Source organism: Syzygium oleosum, unplaced genomic scaffold (genome assembly GCF_021117445.2).
Source record: "Syzygium oleosum isolate NSW1041296 unplaced genomic scaffold, Sole_v2.1 Sole_v2.11, whole genome shotgun sequence".
Classification (NCBI taxonomy): Eukaryota; Viridiplantae; Streptophyta; class Magnoliopsida; order Myrtales; family Myrtaceae; genus Syzygium; species Syzygium oleosum.
The window spans coordinates 10,668,590-10,695,218 of NW_026607495.1; the positions used below are offsets into that span (position 1 = coordinate 10,668,590).

General features: G+C 44.2%; 1 protein-coding gene across 1 annotated transcript; it reads left to right on the forward strand.

Moving 5' to 3' along the window:
* The first annotated feature begins 24,613 nt into the window (after positions 1-24,613).
* LOC130139242 (uncharacterized) lies at positions 24,614-25,336 on the forward strand. The gene has a single exon (XM_056315780.1). It carries the CDS (start codon positions 24,614-24,616, stop codon positions 25,334-25,336), a length of 723 nt encoding a protein of 240 aa, XP_056171755.1.
* Positions 25,337-26,629: the final 1,293 nt, after the last annotated feature.

Here is a 26,629-nt window from a genome sequence, read left to right on the forward strand (position 1 = left end):
GGTGATCCTTACTAGCTACATCAATTGGTATCAAAGCAGGTTGCTCGCTTATTGAAGTGTTTTACTTCTGAGTTAACGATCTATATGACTAGCTTGAGTGCTCAAGGTCTCATTGAAGGACAAAGCAACAACAGACCACCATATTTCGATGGCAAGGAATATAGTGTCTTGAAGAATAAGATGAAGGCATTCATAAAGTCAATTGATCACATGCAATGGGATGTCATCATTAGAGGAGTCAAACCAAGATCTTCTGATTCAAAAGAAAAGACAGAAGGAAGCATATCAGCAAATCCTCCATTATCTCAAATTAAGCTATCAAAAAGAGAAGCCTTAGATTCCAAAGCAATTTATTCTTTCTATTGTGCCTTAGCACCTATTGAATATAAAAAAATTGCTTCTTGTGAATCAGCTAAGGATATCTGGGATACTCTCTATACTACTTATGAAGGAACAGATCGAGCCAAGGAAACTCAAATCAATCTATTGCTTGGTCAATATGAATCCTTCAAAATGAAGTCTGGAGAATCAATTGCTGATATGTATGACAGATTTGCTGACATAGTAAACGGTCTTGCATACCAAGGACAACAAGTCTCGGATGCGATGAAAGTCAACAAACTACTGAGAGGACTGTCGAAGCAGTGGGATAATATCAAAACATCTCTTCGAGAGACACAAAGGATCATGCCTCTATCAGTGAATGAGTTAATTGGAACTCTTCAATCATATGAGACTGAGCAACTGAATGAGGAGAATGAATCCAAAGGTAAAAAGTCAATTGCATTAAAAACTAATATTGATTCTGATGCAGATTCTGAAGATGAAGATGTTGACGATGAAGAGCTGGCTCTCTTCATAAAGAAGTACAAGAAGATTAAAATCAAAGGAAGAAACCTCAAAGGGAAGAAGCCTTTTGAGAAGAAGAAGGCTCTCGATGAAACAGAAAAATCAAATGAAGTAATCTGTTTTGACTGTAGGAAACGTGGACATATCAAGCCAAATTGTCCACTTCTGAAAAGGAAGACCAAATTTGAGAAAGCAAAGAAGGCCTTAAAAGCAGAAATCTGGAGTGATACAGAGTGTGAAGACAGTGATGAAGATATCTCAAACTTCTGTCTGATGGCTAAGTCAGACTCAGACTCAGATTCAGATTCTGATGCTAAAGTTGAGATTGAGGTAAAGTATCCTGAAATGCCTATTGAAGTGTCAAATTACATTGATGAATTATGCTTTGAATTTAAGGCTGCTCTTAAAAGAATCTCTTCTTTGAAAAAGGAAAATTCATCACTAAGGTAACAAGATGTTTCACAAAAAGAAAAAATCGATTTCCTTCAAAAAGAATTTCATCAAGTCAAGGAAAGTCGAGATTTTATTTCCAAAGAAAATGCTGTTTTGAAAAATGAAGTTTCAGAAATTACTTCCAAGTTTTCAAAAGGTTCAGAAACCTTGAAGCATATTCTTTTTATACAAATTCCTTACTACAACAAATCTGGTCTCGGATTTGTGAAGGAAAGTGACAGTTTAATTGATTTTCCAAAAGTCAAGTAGAGATTAAGGCAAAGACTTCCTCGACAAGTTTATAAAAATCATTTCAAAAGGAATTTTGTCAAACCCGTTGGCCGAAGTGCACTCAAGTGCTCAAAATGTGGAGATTCACAACATTTTGAGAATGAATGTCCTAAGGTCTGGAGACCTATTCGAAGAGACTTTGTTAAGACAACCTATACTAATTCTCAAAGACCCAAACAAATTTGGGTACCAAAGAAAACTTGAGAGGTTGTGATTTTTGCAGGTTACCACAAAGAGAAAAAGAAAGTGGTACCTAGACAATGGATGTTCTAGACACATGATAGGAGATCCAAGCATATTCGTTGAACTACAAAGCCTGAATGGTGGAAAAGTTTCCTTTGGAGGAAATAACAAAGGAAAGATAGTTGGCAAAGGAACAGTTGAAATTGGAGGACTTACAATCAATGATGTGTCATTAGTAAAATGACTCAACTACAACTTGATAAGCATAAGCCAACTATGTGATACGGGTTTCAGAATCAATTTTCAAGAAGATACATGCTCAGGAACAAGCAAAGATTCTTCTCAAACACACAGGAAGAAGACATGGCAATATTTATCTTCTAAATGTCAATCCAAACTCCACTCATTGCTTGATCTCAATCAAAGAGGATGAAGATCTATGGCACATAAGATTGGGGCATATCAGTATGAAACAAATCTCAAAAATCTCAAACAAGAAACTGGTTCGAGGTCTGCCAGATTTGAAATGCAAGAAAATAGAATTATGCAATGCCTGCACTCTAGGAAAACAAGTAAGAAGCTCTTTTAAGTCTATATATCAGGTTTCCACTAATCGTGCTTTGCAGCTTCTTCATGTGGATCTATTTGGACCAACCAGAACACAAAGTATTGGTGGTAAGAAATACTGTTTAGTTATTATTGATGATTTCACAAGATTTACTTGGGTGTTCTTCCTTGCTCATAAAAATGAAGCATTTTTATATTTTTCAAAATTTGCAAAAAGAGTTCAGAATGAAAAGGTTATACCATTTCCTGCATTAAAACTGATCATGGGGGAGAATTTGAAAATCAAAGTTTTTCAGATTTCTGTGAGGAAATTGGCTTTCAACACAATTTTTCTACTCCTTATACAGCAGAACAAAATGGTGTCGTGGAAAGGAAAAACCGTTCTTTGCAAGAAATGACAAGAACTCTTTTGATTGAAAGCTAGATTCCTTTTCATTTTTAGGCAGATGCAGTTTTTACAGCTTGTTATATCATTAACAGAGCTTTTCTCAGACCCATTCTTGAGAAAATCCCCTATGAGCTTTACAAAGTAGAAAGTCCAATATTTAATATTTTCATGTATTTGGTTGTAAATGCTTTATACTCAAAAATCCAAATGACCACTCTGGTAAGTTTGATGAGAATGCAGATAAAGGATTTTTCCTTGGATATTCTACTATAAGTAAGGCATACAGAGTCTTCAACAAGAATTCTCAGACCGTAGAAGAAACAATGAATGTGAGGTTTGATGAAAATATTCAGACTCACAAAGATGAATCTGAACCATCTCCCAATATTCAAGAGTTATCTGAAGCTCAACAAGAATCTCCAAAGATTGTTGAATCTGTAGAAGAAGGAAAAGAAGATTTAATCCAGACTTAATCAGAACCTTCGGAGTCTGATGATATTCATAAGGAAAGATTCGACAGAAACTGGAAACATAAATCCAGTCATCCGAAGAACCTCATCATTGGAGAAATAGAAGATGGCATCAAGACTAGATCTAAACACAAAGAAAACATCAGCAACTTGGCGTTGATATCAGAAATAGAACCAAAAGAAGTTGGTGAAGCATTATCAGATGAAAGCTGGATCGAAGCTATGCAGGAGGAACTTAAGCAATTCAGAATCAATAGAGTATGGGAACTTGTGCCAAGACCCAAAAATCATCCAGTAATTGGAATAAAATGGGTATTTAGAAACAAACTGGATGACAAAGGGAAAGTCACAAGAAACAAAGCAAGACTTGTAGCAAAATGCTATTCTCAAGAAGAAGGCATATATTATGATGAAACCTATGCACCAGTTACCAGGTTAGAAGCCATTAGGCTACTATTAGCTTATGCTTGTTTCCATAACTTTAAATTATTGCAGATGGACGTGAAAAGTGCTTTCCTGAATGGATATATCAAAGAAGAAGTATATGTGGAACAACCACCTGGTTTTGAAGAACCAAGAAAGACTGATTATGTCTATAAACTCAAAAATGCCCTTTATGGTCTAAAACAAGCACCCTGTGCTTGGTATGAGAGGTTAAGTAACTTCCTTCTGCAAAATGACTTCACAAAAGGTAAGGTTGATACAACCTTGTTCATTAAGAGAAAAGGTAAGGATTTTTTACTTGTTCAAATTTATGTTTATGATATCATTTTTGGATCCTATAACGAACTGCTTTGCAAAGAATTTTCTAAGAATATGCTGAATGAGTTCGAGATGAGTATGATGGGCGAATTGACATTCTTCCTCGGCCTACAAGTGAAACAAACCAAAGATGGTACATTCATTTGCCAAGAGAAGTATGCAAAGGAGATTGTCAAAAAGTTTGGATTGCAGAACTGCAAGAAAACAAACATTCCCATGTCTCATTCATCCAAACTGGATAAAGATGAAAATGGTAAAAAGGTTGATCAGAAGGTATATAGAAGCATGATAGGATCATTGTTATATCTTACTGCATCTAGACCTGACATATTGTTTAGTGTCTGTATGTGTGCAAGATTTCAATCTGACCCAAAAGAATCACATCTTTCTGCAGTTAAAAGAATAATCAAATACATTGGAACTTATCCAATGTTAGGTCTTTGGTATTCCAAAGAATCAGACTTTACTCTTATTGGTTATTCTGATGCTGATTTAGCTGGATGTAAAGTGGACAGAAAAAGTACTACAGGAACATGTCAACTACTTGGAAACATGTTGGTATCCTGGTACTCAAAGAAGCAAAACACAGTTGCACTTTCTACAGCAGAAGCAGAATATGTGGCTTTGGGAAGTTGCTGTGCACAGATTCTATGGATGAAGCAACAGTTGCGAGACTTTGCTATGAAAGATTCAAGTGTTGCAATCAAATGTGACAACACAAGTGCTATCAACTTGACCAAGAACCCAATTCTTCATTCACGTGCTAAGAATATTGAAATCAAGCATCACTTCATTAGAGATCATGTTCAAAATGGTGATGTGAATATTCAATTCATTGATTCTAAGAATCAATTAGCTGATATATTCACAAAACCTCTTGATAAGTCTTCATTTGAGTATATTATAAATAAACTATGCATTACTTATCCATGTTCTTGAAGTATTTGTTAGACAGGAATTTTTCAAACTCAAATGTTCTCCGTTTGAATGTCCATTTCAGACTCAAAAGAAAGGTACGTCCTCAATTCAAAATTTTGGCGAGTACATTTTTGGCATTTTTGGCAGGATATTTTCGTACTTGTTACTTTCGAAAGCAAATCAGGTATATATTCTAATTTATCTATGAATAAGCCCTAAGTTTACCAGTGCATCTAAATTTGTGATTCCTGATGATGATGCTAGATTCTTTCATAATTTTGAGATGAAGATTGGAATTGCATCTGGTGTGCAAGGTAATGGAGGTTTATTCAGAAATACAGAACACAATGTCTACTATCAGTTATTACTTGCTAGAGGGGTTATGAACCATCGAACTGTGGATTTCAAATATCTTGAAAGGCTGGCATTTCTGTGAAACATCTGTTTGAAAGATTGGGGATTTATGAATTCTGTCTGCAATCTGCACATGTATATGCAGAACTGACTGCCTATTTTTATTCCAATCTTTCCATTCTGTCACCAAACTGGCTTCAATTCACTGTTAGTGATAAAAAGTTTGATTTGAAAGTGGAAGAACTGGCTTTGATAATTGGAGCAAAAAATTACAAGTTTACTCCATTGGAAGTGAGCCTAGAAGATGCTTCCAAAGTGGCTTCAGAGAATCAGAATTTTGCTCAAAGCTCTAAACGCCATATTTCATATTCTGATGTGACTAGAAGAACTGTGATCTTGCATAAGATCATTATCAATTGCTTGAAGCCTAAAGCAGCTTCCAAAACTGACTTATCTAAGTCTGAAATCAAGCTTATTTGGGCCATTCTGAATGGACAATCTTTCTCTCTTCCACACATCATCATCTTCCACATGTACAGAACTCTCCAAAAGGACAAGGGACAACTTCCTTATGGTGCACTCATCTCTCGAATTTTTATGTTTTTAAAGATAACTATTCCTGATGAGTTGCGCAAAACCTTTGTACCTTGGATGTTTGTTGGAGAAAAAATGCTTACCAAGATGAAGCATTTTAATGATAAAAAGGAAAGAGCAAGCATAGCCAGAGGGAAGGATGCATCGCAGTCAGAACCAAAATCTGTTGGGAAGAAAAATGAAAAAGACAAAGAACAGGAACAGAAAGCAAGTGGCCTGTCTCTTCAAGCCCATTCAAGGTGTACAAAAAGAAAAGAAGAATTCTTCTCCGAGATGAAGATGATGAATCAGAACATCTTGAAACACGACAGAATGTTGGTCCAGAACATGTTTCAAAACTAGTACAAAGGTTTCAGAACTAGCATCTGGAGACTCACATCTGCATCAACAGGATGATATTCCACAGAAGACAGATGTAAGTCAATCTCCACTTGATCGTGAAGAGACTTTGAATGACACTACTGCTGCAAAACATGCAGATTTTCAGGGAGAGATTCCAACAGAGGCAGGGGATAAGTTCGAACAGCATGCATAGGAAAATGTTCAGGGACAGACTTCAGAAAATATGACCATTCTAACCCTTCTGCTGGAAATCAAAGAAAAACAAGCTGTACTTGAAGAGGACGTGAAGAACCTTGAGAAAATTATTAAGGAAAACAATCAGACTCAACGTTTTCAAGCAGAAAAAGACAAGACAGAGTTAAGGGAAGCTATAGTTCTATGTTCTACAAATATGGAGTAAGCTAGGGGTCAATGTTCTACCAAGATTGAGAAAGCTATTTCTATTCTGGAAAACTTTCAACTTGTTCGAACCCCTTCAAAGAAATAACCTGTTTTTCATACCCTATTTTTTTAAACCATTTCTGGATTTGTATTCTTAACAATTGACTTATTCTGGATCTGCATAACCTTTTTGGATGTTTTATATCAGTAATTTATTCTACTTATTATTGATTTATTCTTTTTAATGATGACAAAAATGGGGAGAGATTATGTAGATATTGTCGTACTAAGACTTCAATATGCACGTTATATAGGTTATACTAAATGGAAGAGAAACACACAGATCTTACGAGTTTGCACATTTATATATCTGTGTTTCATGCGCTTAATATAATTATTTTCTTCAACTTTATTTGACATTGATTGAATCTGCATGGAAGTTTTGTCACCATAAAAAAGGGGGAGATTGTTGAGGAAAACTCCTAATGAATTTTGAAGCTGACAAAACTCTCTATGTTTATCTTGTAAATCTAACATGCTTTCCATTCTAGGTTAATATATTCTGGAACTTCAGAAGGAAATATCAGACTTTACAAGTTTTCAGAACTAAAGTTCAGACTCAAGACTAAAAGTTCAGACTCAGTCATAAGATATTCAGACTTTACCATAAAAGTCATTCAGACTCTAATTATGAAATATTCAGATTTTACTGAAGACCTACGCTGACTCAAGTTCTGAATTAGAAATTCTTCGGACGCAGTAATTATGCAGATGCAGACGCTGAAATTTCTCAGACGCTGGAGTTTTTCAGACGCAGAAGAAAAACTCATTCAGAAGAAATCACAACAGCTAGTGATCTTGGCATGGATTTCATAAAAGGAAAGTTTTGATTGACTCAATCTCAGTCTAATTGATTGACAATCAAACATTACGACAAGTATGCATTACAACGGATAAAACTCTACTTATAGAAACCAAGATTTTGATTGTATGGGCGACCAGAATCAGCGGGATTCAGATTTTGTCAACCAATGGCTACTCAATCCATTTTATACAAATCTGTCCAAGATGAAGATTGGAAGATGATCCTCTGAAGAGTGTCCAACGGCTAGTTTGGTAGTAGAGGAGTATAAAAGGAGATCTACGAGGAGCAGAAGGAACACACGAAATCCAGAATCAACAAGTCCAAAGTCTGAGAATACTCCGATCCTTTCTCTTGTCTTTCTTGAGCTAAACATTAAGTGTAACATCCTGAATTTCGACCCGTTTCCTGGACCAATAAAATGTATATTAATTCTCGTTTAATTTTAGTAAGTCTCGCCCGGACTTGATCAATCGCGGGATACTAACCCAATGGGAATGGCTAAATAGGAAAAACGGTACGTGGACCGGGGACCTAATCGCGAATTGGGCACCGATTTCGAGAAACGCCGAGGAAATATTTTGGGCCAATGTAGGCCGATCTTAGGTAAGTGACGGATTCGATTTAACCAACGATGTACGATCGGATCGCGGGTGATTCCGCACGACCGAGAGTACACGTGGCGAACGAATCCCGAATTTAATCCGAACGATCGTGACCTCCGGTACTAGTGATAATTCCTCGTGTTCTCTCGAAAATTGAGGCCATCACAACTCGGACAACCCTAGGTCGATACGCGTAACCCCTAAACAGCCGCTCGTTAGTGAGAGGCCCTAAAATTTTAAAATGAGCGAATTTGATCGCGAAATTGGACCCGAACTTTGGTGTCGAAATTTCGTGGACTTTGCGACTATTTTGCGAGGCCGATGCCATTTTTGAGTGGCCACACATATTTGGGGTTGGTGCGGTCGAAAAATGGAATTTCGACCCGGGATCGAAAAATTACCAAAATGCCCTTGTGTCCTAATTTTCCTATTCCGAATTTTGGCTTAATTATGGGCAATAATTGAGGATTTATTAAGTGGATAATTATTAGGATTTATTGATTTACTATTGTGCCCTTGCATTCTTGGATAAGAAAGAATGCAAGCCATTAGATGAGGGGCAATATGGTCCAACCCCTTGGATTAGTGACACTTGGATCCCACTCACCCACCTTTGACCACTTTTGACCCCATCATCTCTCTCCTTTGGCCATTCTCTCCCCGTTCGTCCTCTCCTCCGCCATTTCCCTTTCGGCCGATCATCACCGCCGGAGTCATGCCGGCGCCGACCATCGCCCGTCGTTGTCGTCCACCGCCGTCCAGCCGTGCCACTGCCTTCGGCACCACCATCCTCAGCCGACCATCTCATCTCTCTCCTCCCTTTTGGCTGTGAACCGCCATCCCCGTCATCGTTCGCCGCTGGGAAGCCGAGCACGCCGATCGCCGCCATTCCGCGGCGCCGTGTACCACCCTCACCCTCACCTCACCGTCCTTCCCCTGTTCTGGCCGTGAGGACGCCGGCCAAGCCATGGCCTAGCCGCCGCCGCTCGGCCCGGCCCGAGAAGGACCGCCGCCGCATCTACGTCGCCGCAAGGCCGTCCGTGCGGCAGCCAGCCCGCCGCCCACGCGAGCACCGCCAACCTTCACCGACCAGCAGCATCATCATCACCGCCGCCTTGCCGCCGCCGTACGGTTGGGCCAAGGACCGCCCTCCGTACCGCCGCGCCGCCATGTGGTTCGCCGGAATGCCGCCGCCAGTCTTGCCGTCCATCGGCGATTGGCCGCTCGTTCCCATCGACCCGATTTAGATTAGGCGAGTATTTAATCCCTAATATTCAATTAGTCTAAAATGTATTTCTAGATAGGTGAATTTAGAGTTCAATTAGATGGAAATTGGCTTGATTATGGGCTAATTGAGTACTGGTTGATAATGTGGTATAATTGGGACTTAATAAGTTGATTAGGAGGTGGATTAGTGCCCTAATTGTCACGCCCCGTACCCCACGAAGCGGTAACATCCCACGAAGAGGTCGATTTGTTTGGGTGCGATGTCCCAGGAAGCGTTGCTGATCTAACGCCCAACAGAGATCAAGCACAAGCAGAAGAAATAAACAAACCCTGACAATAATAATATGAGACAATGGACAGCACGGCAACATACAACACGGAAGGACATGCATAATATTTATATTGCTATAGAAAACCCTTTTTACAATATTTGTTTACAACCGGCTCCAAAAACCTACAAACAGCCACACAAGCAAAAAGGACCGGTGGCTAGGGTGAGTCGTCTAATCCTACCAGGGGGACTGCAGTAAAAAAGAAACGATCCTCCCTATCAAGCTCTGGCCTCTTTCTACGGCTCCCAATCCGAGTCTGACGACTCGGTGGGATCATCTGACGACTCCTCATAGACCTCCTTACTAGACTCTGACTCCTCCCAGTCCATAGCCTCTGCCACGATCCTCTCATCCTCTGAATCGAGCTCTAACTCCGGATCTAGGTAAAGACCTAACTCGTCATCTTCATCAGCTCCTATCTCCACATCTGACCCTACCTCAGCTACCTCTCCATGGTGTTCATCAGAATCCAAATCCATGTCCTCCAGCTCGTCTTCTTCCTCGGCAACTTGGTCTTGGTCTTCAGCTATCACCTGTGGCTCCCCATCCATAGGCTCATCAACGCCATCTACATCGTAAACATCCTAAGGATTGATCACCTCGCCATCCGCATATATGGGTTCCATCAATCCATTTTGATCGATTGGCGCATCAAAAGTCCTAAGGGGTTGCCCTAGGTTTCCGTCAGCATCTCTTAGGCACCAAGCCACATACTCCCGAGTCTGATGAAAATATTCTCCCACGTTTACAAACACCATGGATCGGTATCTTACATATGATTCCCCATTTCCTGCGGGGTATGTACTTGTATACTGATGTATCTGTACAGGTATTCCAAAAAGCGGTGGATTCGGCATTCTTATGGCTGGGGGTCTGAAAAGGTGGGTTATTACAACCGTGAGACGAATCTCAATGAGTATAACCCCTAAACCTAGGCTAGGCTAACATGCAATCTCCTGACCGGAAACAAACAAACATTCCAAACCGTAATGCAACAACAATCAAACAATTCTATGACCCTGCAGGTTAGACATTTCAATGTATAATAATCACGGCACATACGTGGCACACTTAGTCACACGTACGCCAAACACATGCTCATGCTCTTCAGTGTTCACATCGCATGCCATACACCGAGTCTCACATACTCGCACACTATTCCATGCATTTTTATGCATGCAAATGTCGTCAACATGTCATATGCATATCTCGGCCCACTGGCCCATACTGGCACACTGGCAATTGCTCAATTTATTAATATTTATTACGACTCGAGTCAACAATATTCACGGCTCGGTGCGTCTAGCCTGCTTCAAAGTGCATGAGGCGCAGCACCGATCTGGCCCAGTGTCTTTAGCCTGCTTCAAAGTGCATGAGGCGCAACACTGTTCTCCTCACGAACCAGAGCCTGCTTCAAAGTGCATGAGGATGGTCGTCTTCCGGACGTACCGGGCATCGTCCTGCTTCAAAGTGCATAAGGACGGTATCGACCCGAAGGTCCTTAGGTGATCACACAACCAATTATTATCTAAACCCCGCGTGACACGCTCCAGGGTATTCTAGGTGATCACATGCTCGTGGAAGGCACGCATTCTTGCACAATTTCATCATAAGCCTCATTCTCGGCATTCATAACGCGTGCCATGAAATGCAACATGAGCATCCACATAACATAGGCACAGGCATACAGTTCAATCAAAGTCATTCCACAGTGCCTAAGTCACAAGCCACGTGCTTACTTGGCCTATTAATACCGTGCGGCCCAAATTCACAATGTGTAATTCCATAACCCACTCAAGCCATCAAATGGCCGATCACACTCCGCACCAATCGGCCACACGAGCACACGATATGGCATTATTCAATTCCCCAATAAATGGGCACAACAATCAACAAGTCAGTCAGCCCGGGCATACCCGGCAGTTCAGTCACCTAATCCTCAATTAGTCCCGGCTAGTCCGATAGCCCACTAATTAATCTCCCATTGATCCACTGATATTAATCCAGTATAAATTTCCACCACTCGGTTCACTAATTCAATCTAGTATTCACTAATAATACCCAAACCAATCCAAAAAATGCACTATCAGTCCTAATCCTGGTTTAGGAATTTTACTCACTTAATCCAACTCACGACGACGAGGAACGGCGGCCGATCACTGGTGAACAGTGGAACCGGCGGCGGCGACGTACGGACGGCGGTGTATAGACCGTACGGATGCCGTACGAACACTGTACGTACGGATGCCGTAGGAACATTGTACGGACGGCGATGAACAGTGATGTACGGACGTCGGAAACGTCACAGTGGCAGCAGCTCGGCCGATCGGGCTCCGACGCGGCGGCGGTGAGGCTCCGGCGCAGAGGCGGTGAGGCTCCGGCGCAGCGGCGGTGAGGCTCCGGCGCGGCGGCGGTGCTATCCCGGGAAGAAAAAGGGAAAGAAAGAGAGAGAGGGAGAGAGAGAAAGCGGTCGGGTGAGGCTGAGGCTGAGGCTAGGGACTGAGGTGGTCGACGGCGAGGCACGGTGGCCGGCGGTAGCGCTCCGGTAGCCGACGGTGAGCTCCGGCAAGGCTTGCCGAGAGAGAGAAAGAGAGGGAGAAGGCGGTGAAGGGCTGATCTGTGGGGGCTGGCCGAATGGAATGGTGAGGAGAGAGGAAGAGAAGTCCAAGCTGGTCAAATATTAGGGGCTAGGGGCGCCAAGTGTCGCCAATCCGCGAAAATGACCAAAACGCCCCTAATCTAACGGCCTTAATTTAACCATATCCAAATAATTTAGGGCAAAAAGGTAATTGAGCCAATAATTGAGCTGATAAACCCTCCATAATTATCCCAAATAATTTCCCAAAAATTCGGATCCGAAAACGGCCCAGGGGCAAAAAGATCATTTTTCCGGTCCCGGGGCGAAATTCCAATTTTTGACTATATCAACCCTAAATGAGTGTGGCCAACATAATATGGCGTCGGAATCGTGAAAATAGCTTCTTGAGCCCTTGAAAATCAACTGCAAGTTCTGGGAATAAAATAATATTATTTTTCACTTCCGAGTCAAAATTCCAATTTTTGACCGAAACCACTATATATGAGCGTGGCCACCCCAAAATGACATCGGCTTCGAAAAATAACCTCATACGGCCTCAAAATCCAAGTCGGTGTCCCGAGGGGCAAAATCGTAATTTTTTTTCACCCCCGGACCGAAATTTCAATTTTCAACCATACTAACTCAAAATACGCGTGGCCAGCATAATATAACGTCAGATTCCCAAAAATAGTCTCTTAAGCCATCGAAAATCAACATCGAAATCCGGGCCCAATTTCGTGATCAAAACTCGCTCAATTTCCAATTTTAGGGTCTCTCACTAACGGGCGGCTGTTTAGAGGTTACGCGTATCGACTTAGGGTTATCCGAGTCATAATGTCCGATCATTGAGAGAATGAGAAATTATCACTAGTCCCAGAAGTCATGATCGTCCGGTTTAAGTTCAGGACTGGTTGGCCACGTGCACTCTCGGTCATGCAGAATCACCTGCGATCCGATTGTACATCGTTGGCCTTGGCCAAACCAAATCCGTCACCTTTCCTAAGATCGATCCACATTGGTTCATAATATTCTCTCATCATTTCTCGTGATCGGTGTCCGCTTCGTAATCGGGTCCTTGGTCTACGTACCGTTTCCTAATTAGCCATACCCTATTGGTTAGTATCCCGAGAGTGATCAGCTCTGGGCGAGACTTACTAAAATGAAATGCGAAATAATGTCAATTTTATTGATCCCGGAATTACATCGAAATTCGGGCTGTTACAACTCTTCCCCCCTTACAAAAATTTCGTCCTCGAAATTTGCATCTATCCTTATCTACTCAAACAACTGGGGGTACTGACGTCGCATGGCCTCTTCGCTTTCCCAGGTGGCACCTTCCGTTTTATGGTGCTCCCAGACAACCTTAACCATCGGGATCGTTTTATTCCTTAGCACACAATCTTTTCTATCTTCGATCCTGACTGGCCTTTCCACGTACGACACTTTGTCGTCCACATGTATCTCCTCGTATCTTAGGACGTGAGTCGGATCTGGTTCATACTTTCTCAACATTGACACGTGGAAGACATTGTGCACTTGGGACAGATTGGGAGGCAAGGCAATTCGATAAGCCATATCACCAATCTTTTCCAATATCTCAAATGGCCCGACGTATCTTGGACTGAGTTTTCCTTTCTTGCCAAATCGGAATAATCCTTTCATTGGCGACACCTTGAGAAATACATGATCTCCCACCTGAAACTCTAAGGGTCGTCGTCTCCGATCGCCGTAACTCTTTTGGCGACTCTGCGCTGTTCTCAGTCTATCTCGGATGATCTCGACAGCTTCCACCGTCTGCTGTACTAACTCTGGGCCTGTTATATTTCGCTCACCAACTTCGTCCCAACATAATGGCGTTCTACAAGCTTTGCCGTATAAGGCTTCGAACGGCGCCATTTGAATACTCTGTTGGTAGCTGTTATTATAAGCAAATTCCACTAAATGCAACTGCTCTTCCCATTTGCCTTGGAAATCCAATACACAGGCTCTCAGCATATCCTCAAGAGTCTGAATCGTTCTTTCCGACTGACCATCTGTCTGCGGATGGTATGCCGTACTGAATTACAACTTTGTTCCCATAGCCACTTGCAGACTTTTCCAAAAATTTACAGTAAACCTCGGGTCACGATCCGATGTGATTATCACTAGTACTCCATGAAGACGTACTATTTGCCACACATATAATTCTGCATATCTTTCCAGCTCAAAATCCTTTCGCACTGCCAGAAAGTGCGCTGACTTAGTCAAACGATCCACTATGACCCATATAGAATCATGTCCTCTCTGGCTGCGCGGCAAACCCGTCACGAAATCCATCGTGATGTGCTCCCATTTCCATTGGGGTATCTCTAACGGTTTCAACAAGCCACCTGGCTTGCAATGCTGAGCTTTTACTTACTGACATGTCAAACACTTGGCCACATGCTTGGCCACATCTGCCTTCATTCCATTCCATCAATAATGTTGCCGCAAATTCTGATACATTTTCGTGCTGCCTGGATGGATACTATAGTTGCTCCTGTGAGCTTCCGATAAGATTTCTTCCTTGAGCTCTACATCATCAGGCACACACATTCTTCCTCGGAACTTTAAAATTCCATTCTCACTCACTTGAAAATTTGATTTTCTCTGAGCAGCATCCAACCCAACGATCTTTTGGATTTCCTGGTCGGCAAACTGAAGCTCCTTGATTCTAGTTTGAATCTCCGGCTCAATTCGTAATGCGGCTAGCAGACTGGACATCTGGCTCACTTCGAACTTGAACTCTGAATCTTTGAGCCTTTCCAATAATGTCCACTCCTTGACCATTAGGTGCGCCATACTAGACTTGCGACTTAAGGCATCAGCGACTCGATTCGCCTTACCAGGGTGATACAAAATGTCGCAATCATAGTCCTTTAAAAGCTCCATCCATCGGCGCTGCCTCATGTTCAATTCCTTCTGCGAAAATAAGTACTTGAGGCTCTGATGATCAGTATAAATATGGAATTTCTCTCCACACAAATAATGCCTCCAGATTTTGAGAGCGAATACGATCGCAGCCAATTCCAAGTCATGCGTCGGGTAATTCATCTCATGGGGCCTCAACTGACGCGACGCATACGCTACCACTTTTCCATGCTGCATCAGGACACAACCAAGTCCTCTCAATGATGCATCGCTATAGACCTCAAACCCTCTTGGTCCAGATGGAATGGTCAACACGGGAGCTGTTGTTAACCTGTGCTTCAGCTCTTGGAAGCTTCTCTCACATTTGTCATCCCATACGAACTTAGATTCCTTCTTCAACAATCGTGTCAATGGCATGGCTATCAACGAGAATCCTTCTACAAAACGTCGATAATAGTCGGCCAATCCCAAGAAACTTCGAATTTCTGTTACTGAGGTCGGCCTAGGCCACTTCATTACTGCTTTACTCTTAGCCGGGTCAACAGAAATTCCATCTCCGGAAACTATATGCCCCAGAAATGCCACTCAACTGAGCCAAAACTCGCATTTACTGAACTTGGCGAACAGCTTGTGTTCTCTTAAAGTCCATAGCACTTCTGCTAAGTGTACTTCATGCTCTTCAGGGCTCTTAGAGTACACTAGAATATCATCAATGAAGACTATCACAAACTAGTCCAGGAATTCTTTGAACACCCGATTCATTAAATCCATGAAATCAGCTGGGGCGTTCGTTAGTCCAAAGGGCATAACTGAAAACTCATAATGCCCGTATCTGGTCCTAAAAGCGGTCTTAGGAATATCCTCGTTCCTAATCCTCAGCTGATGATACCCGGTCCTCAAATCTATCTTGGAAAATACCGAGGCTCCTTGTACCGATCGAACAAATCATCAATCCTAGCGGATACTTGTTCTTCACTCGTCACTTGGTTCACCGCCGGTAATCTATGCACAACCTCAGAGTTCCATCTTTCTTTCTTACAAATAGGACTGGCGCTCCCCAAGGAGAAGCACTAGGGCGAATGAAACCCTTGTCCAACAATTCCTGTATTTGCACTTTCAGCTCTTTCAATTCCGATAGGGACATCCTATATGGTGCCTTCGAAATCGGTTCTGTCCCAGGGGCCAATTCGATCACGTACTCCACCTCTCGCTCAGGCGGTAAACCCGGCAATTCCTGAGGAAACACCTCGGGGAAATCGCATACTGCAGGTATATCCTCCAACTTAGGTTCCGCCTTTGTCGGATCCACAACATTTACCAGATATCCTTCACATCCATCATCCAACAACTTGTTCACCTTAAGCGAGAAAATCCAAGGGATCGAGGTTCCTCCTCGATTTTCCTGAAATACAAAACTAGGACATCCATCCGGATTAAATTGGATCGTCCTATCGCTGCAATCCAATACAGCTTTCTGTCGGACTAACCAGTCCATTCCAATGATCACATCGAAATCGAACATGGCCAATACTGCCAAGTCGATACTCTCTTCCTTGCCCCCAATAACTATCTTACAATTAGGGCATCCAAAAGAAACTAACACTCTATCATTCATGGGTGTCGACACACAAAGCACATTCTCAAGCAACACTGGTTCTATACCAACCAACTTAACAAACTGCTCGGAAATAAAGGAATGGGTCGCCCCCGGATCAAATAATGCATAAGCGGCATGATCACATAAGGAAATCGTACCTGTGACCACGCCCGGCGCATTCTCAGCTTCCTTGCGCGCCATGGCATAGACCCGTCCTTGAGCTGGCGATCGCCCTTGATTAGTCGGTGGGGGAGGTCTGGCTTGATTTCCAATGCGCGATGGCGGTAATCTAGGTGGTCTTGAGGGCTGCATCTGCGGGCAACTGCGAATCTGATGCTCCATACTCCTGCAATTAAAACATGCCCCAAATCTACTCTGCTGAGGGACCTGCTTCCCTATATTTCACCTGGCCGGTGGGACAAACCTTCTATTCCCAATTACAGGTCTCTTCCCCAAACGACGATTATCTCTGTTTTGAGCAAACCGCGATCCCGAAGCAGCTGCCCTTTCCTGCTGATCCCGCTCCATAATATGAGCCCGCCTATGCATTTCCCCATAATCCTTGATATCGTGAGACAAAATCAAGCTCCGAAGATCCGGCTTTAGTCCATCCCGGAATCTCCGAGCTCTATCTCGCGGATTTTCTACCATGGTCGGTGCAAACTTTGCCAGTCTTGCAAATTCGGCTTCATATTGGTCGACAGTCATCTGGCCCTGACGCAATCGCATAAATTCCATCAATTTCTTTTCCTGGGCATTTTCTGAAAAATACTTCTCATAAAAATTCTCTACAAATACCGCCCAAGTCGGGGCCGTTCCTTCAGGAAATACTCTGCCCTCCGTGGCATTCCACCAATCGTTTGCACCGTCCTGCAGCTGATAAACCGCCAATGTTACCTTCTCCTCATCGATGCACCCCAAAACCCTGAAGGTTTTCTCCAATTCTTCCACCCATCTTGGCGTAGTCTCGGGGTCACCGCGACCATGAAACTTAGGCGGCTTCAACTTTATAAATTGTTCTACTAAATGGGGCATCTGCCTAACCCCTGCTGATTGAGCCTGCCCTGGATTGGCCTGATTTCCTCCATTACCAGCTATCGGGGCGGCCTTAGCTTCCTGAGCATAAGCTGCAGCCCTTTCCTGAGCCTGCAATCCCGTAACACGCCCTATCTCCTGTAGGGTATTCATCACATCGTCAAATCTTGGATCTCTAGCCTCACGGGTTCCCTCACTAGCCTGGGCTTGGGGTTCCTTCCCCCTTCTCCTACTTGGAGTTTGCATAATGTCCTCTAGTCGGCGGTCTCGGGCCTCTTGGCCTTCTGAACTAGGCTGACCCTGGGGTTCCTTACCCTTTCTTCTACTCATCCTCACAACTCAGCTATTCCACTACCTGCTATAATTCCATTAAGGAATTAAAGACTTAAACCAATCTATCCCAGTCTAAGTCCTAGGCAGGTATCAAAACAACAATCAGACAATCAGCATGCGGCCTAATAAGAACCAATCAACACATCACCCAAGGAGTTCGCGTACTCACCTCAGGTCCTGCAGCACCTGCACTTTACACATCGTATCCATAAACACCCGATCAAACACAGCTGTCAGGAGATGCATGTAGCACATAAGGTCACTCTACTGGCTACCCATGGTCTCATCGCTCCTTATCACTCCAGACTTCGACCAAATTGGACCGAGCTGACCTTGCTCTGATATCAATTCAAACGGGGATGTCACGCCCCGTACCCCACAAAGCGGTAACATCCCACGAAGAGGTCAATTTGTTTGTGTGCGACGTCCCAGGAAGCATCGCTGACCCAACGCCCAACAGAGATCAAGCACAAGCGGAAGAAATAAACAAACCCTGACAATAATAATATGAGACAATGGACAGCACGGCAACATACAACACGGAAGGACATGCATAATATTTATATTGCTATAGAAAACCCTTTTTACAATATTTGTTTACAACCGGCTCCAAAAATCTGCAAACAGCCACACAAGCAAAAAGGACCGGTGGCTAGGGTGAGTCGTCTAATCCTACCAGGGGGACTGCAGTAAAAAAGAAACGATCCTCCCTATCAAGCTCTGGCCTCTCTCTACGGCTCCCAATTCGGGTATGAAGACGCGGTGGGATCATCTGACGACTCCTCAGAGACCTCCTCACTAGACTATGACTCCTCCCAGTCCATAGCCTCTGCCGCGATCCTCTCATCCTCTGAATCGAGCTCTAACTCCGGATCTAGGTAAAGACCTAACTCGTCATCTTTATCATCTCCTATCTCCACATCTGACCACCCTACCTCAGCTACCTCTCCATGGTCTTCATCCGAATCCAAATCCATGTCCTCCAGCTCGTCTTCTTCCTCGGCAACTTGGTCTTGGTCTTCAGTTATCACCTGTGGCTCCCCATCCATAGGCTTATCAACGCCATCTACATCGTAAACATCTTGAGGATTGAACACCTCGCCACCCGCATATATGGGTTCCATCAATCCATTTTGACCGATTGGCGCATCAAAAGTCCTAAGGGATTGCCCTAGGTTTCCGTCGGCATCTCTTAGGCACCAAGCCACATACTCCTGAGTCTGATGAAAATATTCTCCCACGTTTACAAACACCATGGATCGGTATCTTACATACGATTCCCCATTTCCTGCGGGGTATGTACTTGTATACTGATGTATCTGTACAGGTATTCTAAAAAGCGGTGGATTCGGCATTCTTATGGCCGGGGGTCTGAAAAGGTGGGTTATTACAACCGTGAGACGAATCTCAATGAGTATAACCCCTAAACCTAGGCTAGGCTAACATGCAATCTCCTGACCGGAAACAAACAAACATTCCAAACCATAGTGCAACAACAATCAAACAATTCTATGACCCTCCAGGTTAGACATTTTAATGTATAATAATCACGGCACATATGTGGCACACTTAGTCACACGTACGCCAAACACATACTCATGCTCTTCAGTGTTCATATCGCATGCCATACACCGAGTCTCACATACTCGCACACTATTCCATGCATTTTTATGCATGCAAATGTCGTCAACATGTCATATGCATATCTCGGCCCACTGGCCCATACTGGCACACTGGCAATTGCTCAATTTATTAATATTTATTACGACTCGAGTCAACAATATTCACGGCTCGGTGCGTCTAGCCTGCTTCAAAGTGCATGAGGCGCAGCACCGATCTGGCCCAGTGTCTCTAGCCTGCTTCAAAGTGCATGAGGCGCAACACTGTTCTCCTCACGAACCAGAGCATGCTTCAAAGTGCATGAGGATGGTCGTCTTCCGGACGTACCGGGCATCGTCCTGCTTCAAAGTGCATGAGGACGGTATCGACCCGAAGGTCCTTAGGTGATCACACAACCAATTATTATCTAAACCCCGCGTAACACGCTTCAGGGTATTCTAGGTGATCACATGCTCATGGCAGGCACGCATTCTTGCACAATTTCATCACAAGCCTCATTCTCGGCATTCATAACACGTGCCATGAAATGTAACATGAGCATCCACATAACATAGGCACAGGCACACAGTTCAATCAAAGTCATTCCACAGTGCCTAAGCCACAAGCCACGTGCTTACTTGGCCTATTAATACCGTACGGCCCAAATTCACAATGTGTAATTCCATAACCCACTCAAGCCATCAAATGGCCGATCACGCTCCGCACCAATCGGCCACACGAGCACACGACATGGCATTATTCAATTCCCCAATAAATGGGCACAACAATCAACATGTCAGTCAGCCCAGGCATACCCGGCAGTCCAGTCACCTAATCCTCAATTAGTCCCGGCTAGTCCGATAGCCCACTAATTAATCTCCCATTGATCCACTGATATTAATCCAGTATAAATTTCTACCACTCGGTTCACTAATTCATTCCAGTATTCACTAATAATACCCAAACCAATCCAAAAAACGCACTATCAGTCCTAATCTGGGTTTAGGAATTTTACTCACTTAATCCAACTCACGAGGACGAGGAACGGCGGCCGATCACTGGTGAACAGTGGAACCGGCGACGGCGTTCCCGGCGGCGACATACGGACGGCGGTGTACGGACCGTACGGACGTCGTACGGGGGGACACTATACGGACGATGATGAACAGTGACGTACGGACGTCGGAAACGTCATAGTGGCAGCAGCTCGGCCGATCGGGCTCCGGCCGGCGGTGGTGAGGCTCCGGTGCGGCGGCGGTGCTATCCTTGGAAGAAAAAGGGAAAGAAAGAGAGAGAGGGAGAGAGAGAAAGGGGTCGGGTGAGGCTGAGGCTGAGGCTAGGAACTGAGGTGGTCGACGGCGAGGCACGGTGGCCGGCGGTGGCGCTCCGGTGGCCGGCGGTGAGCTCCGGCAAGGCTTGCCAAGAGAGAGAGAAAGAGAGGGAGAAGGCGGTGGAGGGCTGATCTGTGGGGGCTGGCCAAATGGAAGGGTGAGGAGAGAGAGAGAGAAGTCCAAGTTGGTCAAATATTAGGGGCTAGGAGCTCCAAGTGTCGCCAATCCGCGAAATTGACCAAAACGCCCCTAATCTAACGGCCTTAATTTAACCCTATCCAAATAATTGAGGGCAAAAAGGTAATTGGGCCAATAATTGAGCTGATAAACCCTCCATAATTATCCCAAAAATTCGGATCCGAAAACGGCCCAGGGGCAAAACGGTCATTTTTCCAGTCTCGGGGCGAAATTCCAATTTTTGGCTATATCAACCCTAAATGAGTGTGGCCAACATAATATGGCTTCAGAATCGCAAAAATAGCTTGTTAAGCCCTTGAAAATCGACTGCCAAGTTCTGGGAATAAAATAATATTATTTTTCACTTCCGAGTCAAAATTCCAATTTTTTACCAAAACCACTGTATATGAGCGTGGCCACCCCAAAATGACATCGGCTTCAAAAAATAACCTCATACGGCCTCAAAATCCAAGTCGGTGTCCCGAGGGGCAAAATCGTAATTTTTTTTCACCCCCGGACCGAAATTTCAATTTTCAACCATACTAACTCAAAATACGCGTGGCCAGCATAATATGACGTCAGATTCCCAAAAATAGTCTCTTAAGCCATCGAAAATCAACATCGAAATCCAGGCCCAATTTCGTGATCAAAACTCGCTCAATTTCCAATTTCAGGGTCTCTCACTAACGGGCGGCTGTTTAGAGGTTACGCATATCGACTTAGGGTTATCCGAGTTATAACGGTCCGATCATTGAGAGAATGAGAAATTATCACTAGTCCCAGAAGTCACGATCGTCCGGTTTAAGTTCAGGACTGGTTGGCCACGTGCACTCTCGGTCATGCAGAATCACCTGCGATCCAATTGTACATCATTGGCCTTGGCCAAACCAAATCCGTCACCTTTCCTAAGATCGATCCACATTGGTTCATAATATTCTCTCATCATTTCTCGTGATCGGTGTCCGCTTCGCGATCGGGTCCTTGGTCTACGTACCATTTCCTAATTAGCCATACCCTATTGGTTAGTATCCCGAGAGTGATCAGCTCTGAGGGAGACTTACTAAAATGAAATGCGAAATAATGTCAATTTTATTGATCCCAGAATTACATCGAAATTCGGGCTGTTACACTAATGATGGCTGTTTGGTGGCTGTCCTCTTTGGATCGTAATTTGATTAAAATTTACTAAGTTAAGGTTAATTGGATTATTGTCATGATTGGTCCGAATTGATCGATTCAATGACTAATGGGTACCTAATTGGGTTCAATTGTGTGATGGCACGTGTGTATATTTGTTGGCCAAGATTGATTTGATATTATTGGGCCTTGATTGTGCAAGTTTGTGTGCACTAAGGTTATGAATTGTGTGCCGTACCGATTTATGTTTAATTGGAAATTGGGCATGCCGATGAAATACTGATTGAGTATATTATGGCACAATTGAACATGTTAGTATTCTTGGAGTGCATGCCCGTGATTGGAATTGGTGCTCATTATGCATCGTGTGATCACTAAGGGCTTTCGGGTCGGCTTATAACTATGGCCTTCGGGTCGATTTATAATCACTGGCCTTCGGGTCGTTGGCCTTCGGGTCGGTATATATGTGGGCCTACGGGTCGGGCCCTAAGCATTTTTACGCGGGTCGAAATATTTGTTGGCCTTCGGGTCGTGGCCTCCAGGTCGATTTATAACTGAAATGAGTTGCATATCGGAGTGCATTGCATGAGCATGCGTATGGCGTACGCGTGACCAGTGTGTGTGCGCATGTGCTGTGAACATTATTATAAAATGCCTAACATGCAGGGTCATTGTTTGAGAGATCTGGGCCATGGGCCTAGGTCAATTATTGTAATGTTTATGGTACACTATTATGTGTGTTTTGTTCGCCTGTCAGGAGATGCATGTTAGCCTAATTTGGGTTTAGGGATTTCTACATGCTGAGATTCGTCTCACGGTTGTTGGAAACCGATATTTCAGACCCCCGGCAGTGAGGATGGCAGAGCCGCTTGTGCGTTTTGGGATTCCCTACTTCATCGAGAAGACGATGTCGGTACAAACCGTAGGGGACGGGAATATGTACATTAGATACTATACGCTAGTATGGGTAGATGTTAGGGAGTTAGAATCTGCAATTCATGAGTTTGTTGCCTGGTATTATAGAACGTTTAATGGGGAGGAAACCGGACCCCTTCGGACTTTCGATATCCCATTTAACGGGAAGGGTGAGATTGATCCCCAGTGTCCGAATGGAGAAATAGTAGACCCCGCCACTTCATAAGAGGAGGGTATGAGCTCTGAAGGCGTTCCTGTGGAGTATGAGGCTGATGAGGTCGAGCCGATGGACATGGAGCCGGATGATGATGAGTTGGAGTAGCCGATGGAGAAGGACCCCGAGCCTGAGGCGATGGACGCAGAGGACGAGCCCGAGGAGGCTGAGTCCGAGTTAGACTCGTTGGATTCTAATGAGGAGCTGCCAGATAGTTCTTCTTCGTCAGAGTCTTTTGGTTCTGACCTGGACTGGGTCCCCTAGGTTGACCTTAGCATTAGATAGAGCAGCTGTACCTTTTTGACTGAAGCCGTCTTAGCTCAGTAACCTTTGGCCACTGATCCTTTTTTGACCTTAGTGGCCGTGGATCGTTTTTTGTGGTAGTCTGTACTCCCCGTAAATGGATATTGTATCTATTTTTAATAGTAATCAAATGTATATGTTTTTAATCATAACGATCTTTCGTGTTGTGCTATCCTTGGTTATCTTGTTTATTGTACGTGTGTATATATATTTATATACGTCGCTTCCGCATGTGTATTGTTTCTCTGAGTGTTGGGTGTTGGGTCGGCGACGCGTCCTGGGACGTCGCAACAAATTCGACCTTCGTTGGGATGCTCGCGTTTCGTGAGGTACGGGGCGTGACATCCCCGTTCGATTTGGTATCAGAGCAAGGTCAGCTCGGTCCAATTTGGTCGAAGCCTGGAGTGATAAGGAGCGATGAGACCTTGGGTAGCCAGTAGGGTGACCTCGTGTGCTAAATGTACCTCCTGACAGTTGTATGTTGGTTGAGTGTTTATGGATATGACCGGTAAAGTGCAGGTGCGGCTAGACCCGAGGTGAGTATGCGAATTCCTTGGGTGATGTGTTGATTGGCTCTTGTTAGGCCGCATGTTGGTTGTTTGATTGTTGTCTTGATACCTGCCTAGGACTTAGACCGGTATAGTTGGTTTAGGTCTCTAATTCCTGAGCGGAATTATAACAGGTAATTGAATGTCAGAAAGTGGAAATATGAGTAGAAGAAGGGGAAACGAACCCCAGGGTCAGTCGAGTTCAGGAGGCCAAGAGGCCCGAGACCGCAGACTGGAGGATGTTATTCAAACCCTACGTGAGATGGGGAATATAATGGGTAGGCAGGCTCAGGAAAGGGCTGCCACGATTGCCGAGGCTGTTGGGGTTGCAGCAACTGCTGCTGTTAATGTGAATCAAGCCCAGCAAGCTGCAGCTTAACCAGTGGTGGCGAATAGACAGATGCACCAGCTGGTAGAGCAGTTTCTTAAGTTGAAACCGCCCAAGTTTACGGGCCGAGGTGACCCCGAAACCGCTCAACGTTGGGTGGAAGAGTTAGAGAAAGCGTTCGATTTGCTGGGGTGCACCGAAACCGAGAAGATTACTCTGGCAATCTACCAATTGCAGGACAATGCTAATGACTGGTGGAAAGCCACCAAAGACCGAGTGTTTCCCGAGGGCATAGACCAGACTTGGACTGCATTTGTTGAGAGTTTTTACGGGCAATACTTTTTAGAGAGTGCCCAGGAAAAGAAAATGGCGAAGTTCATGAGACTTCGTCAGGGATCATTGACGGTAGTCCAGTATGAGGCAGAGTTTGCGAGACTATCGAGGTTTGCCCTAAGAATGGTAGAAAATCCACTGGACAAGGCTCGAAGATTCCGGGATGGTTTGAAACCGGATCTTCGTACTCATATGCTTCTACTGAACATTCGAGATTACAGAGAATTGTATGAACGAGTCCAAACGATGGAACGGGATCAGATGGATAGATCAGCCGCATCTGGGTCACGATTTGCTCACAATCGGGACAATCGCCGCTTAGGCAAGAAGCCGATGATGGGTAATAGGCGATTTGTCCCACCGCCTAGGAGGAACATCGGGAAGCCTAACCAGCAATCGAATAGATTTGGAGCTTGTTTCAGATGCGGGAGCTTGGAACATCAGGTTAGAAGCTATCCCTAACAGCGCCCTTCAAGACCCCCGATGCAACAACCACCCAGAATAGGGAATCAAGCCGGGAATCCCCCACCGGCTACTCAAGGAAAACCTCCCGCTCAAGAAAGGGTCTATGCAATGGCACGTAAGGATGGTGAGGATGCGCCGGGCGTGGTCACAGGTACCATTTCTCTCTGTGATCATGCTGCATATGCGTTATTTGATTCCGGGGCGACCCATTCATTTATTTCAGAGCAGTTCGTTAGGTTGGTTGGTATTGAGCCAGTATTGCTTGAGAATATGCTCTGTGTATCGACCCCACTGCATGATAGGGTGTTAGTATCGTTGGGGTGTCTTGACTGTAAAATTGTGAATGGGAGTAGAGAAGAAAGAATTGATTTGGCTGTATTGGCCATGTTCGATTTCGATGTGATCATCGGTATGGATTGGCTGATGAAGCAGAAAGCCGTTATGGATTGCGGCAATAGGATGATCCAGTTTAACCCGATTGGACATCCTAGGTTTGAATTCAAGGGAAACAGAGGATGAATCTCGATCCCTTGGATTTCCTCGCTTGAGGTGACTAAGTTACTCGATGAAGGTTGCGAAGGATATCTGGTGAATGTAATAGATCAGACAGTGGCGGAACCTAAATTGGAAGAAATACCCGTAGTGTGCAATTTCCCCGAGGTCTTTCCTCAGGAATTGCCGGGTTTACCGCCGGATCGGGAAGTGAAATTTGTAATAGAGTTGGCCCCAGGTACCGAGCCAATCTCTAAGGCTCCGTATCGGATGTCCCTATCAGAGCTGAAAGAGTTGAAAGTCCAGATGCAGGAATTGCTGAATAAGGGGTTTATTCGTCCTAGTGTGTCTCCGTGGGGAGCGCCGGTCCTGTTTGTGAGGAAGAAGGATGGGACGTTGAGGCTATGTATAGATTACCGGCAGTTGAACCAAGTAACGGTGAAGAACAAATATCCACTGCCAAGGATCGACGACCTGTTTGATCAGCTACAGGGAGCTTCGGTGTTCTCCAAAATTGATTTAAGGACTGGGTATCACCAGTTGAGGATCCGGAAGGAGGACATACCCAAGACTGCCTTTAGGTCGAGATACGGGCACTACGAGTTTACAGTGATGCCCTTCGGTCTAACAAATGCTCCTGCAGCTTTTATGGACCTGATGAATAGGGTATTTAAGGAATTCCTGAACCAATTTGTCATAGTGTTCATTGACGATATACTGGTGTATTCGAAGAGCTCGGAGGAACACGAAGTGCATTTGACTGAAGTACTACGGACTTTGAGGGAGCACGCACTTTAC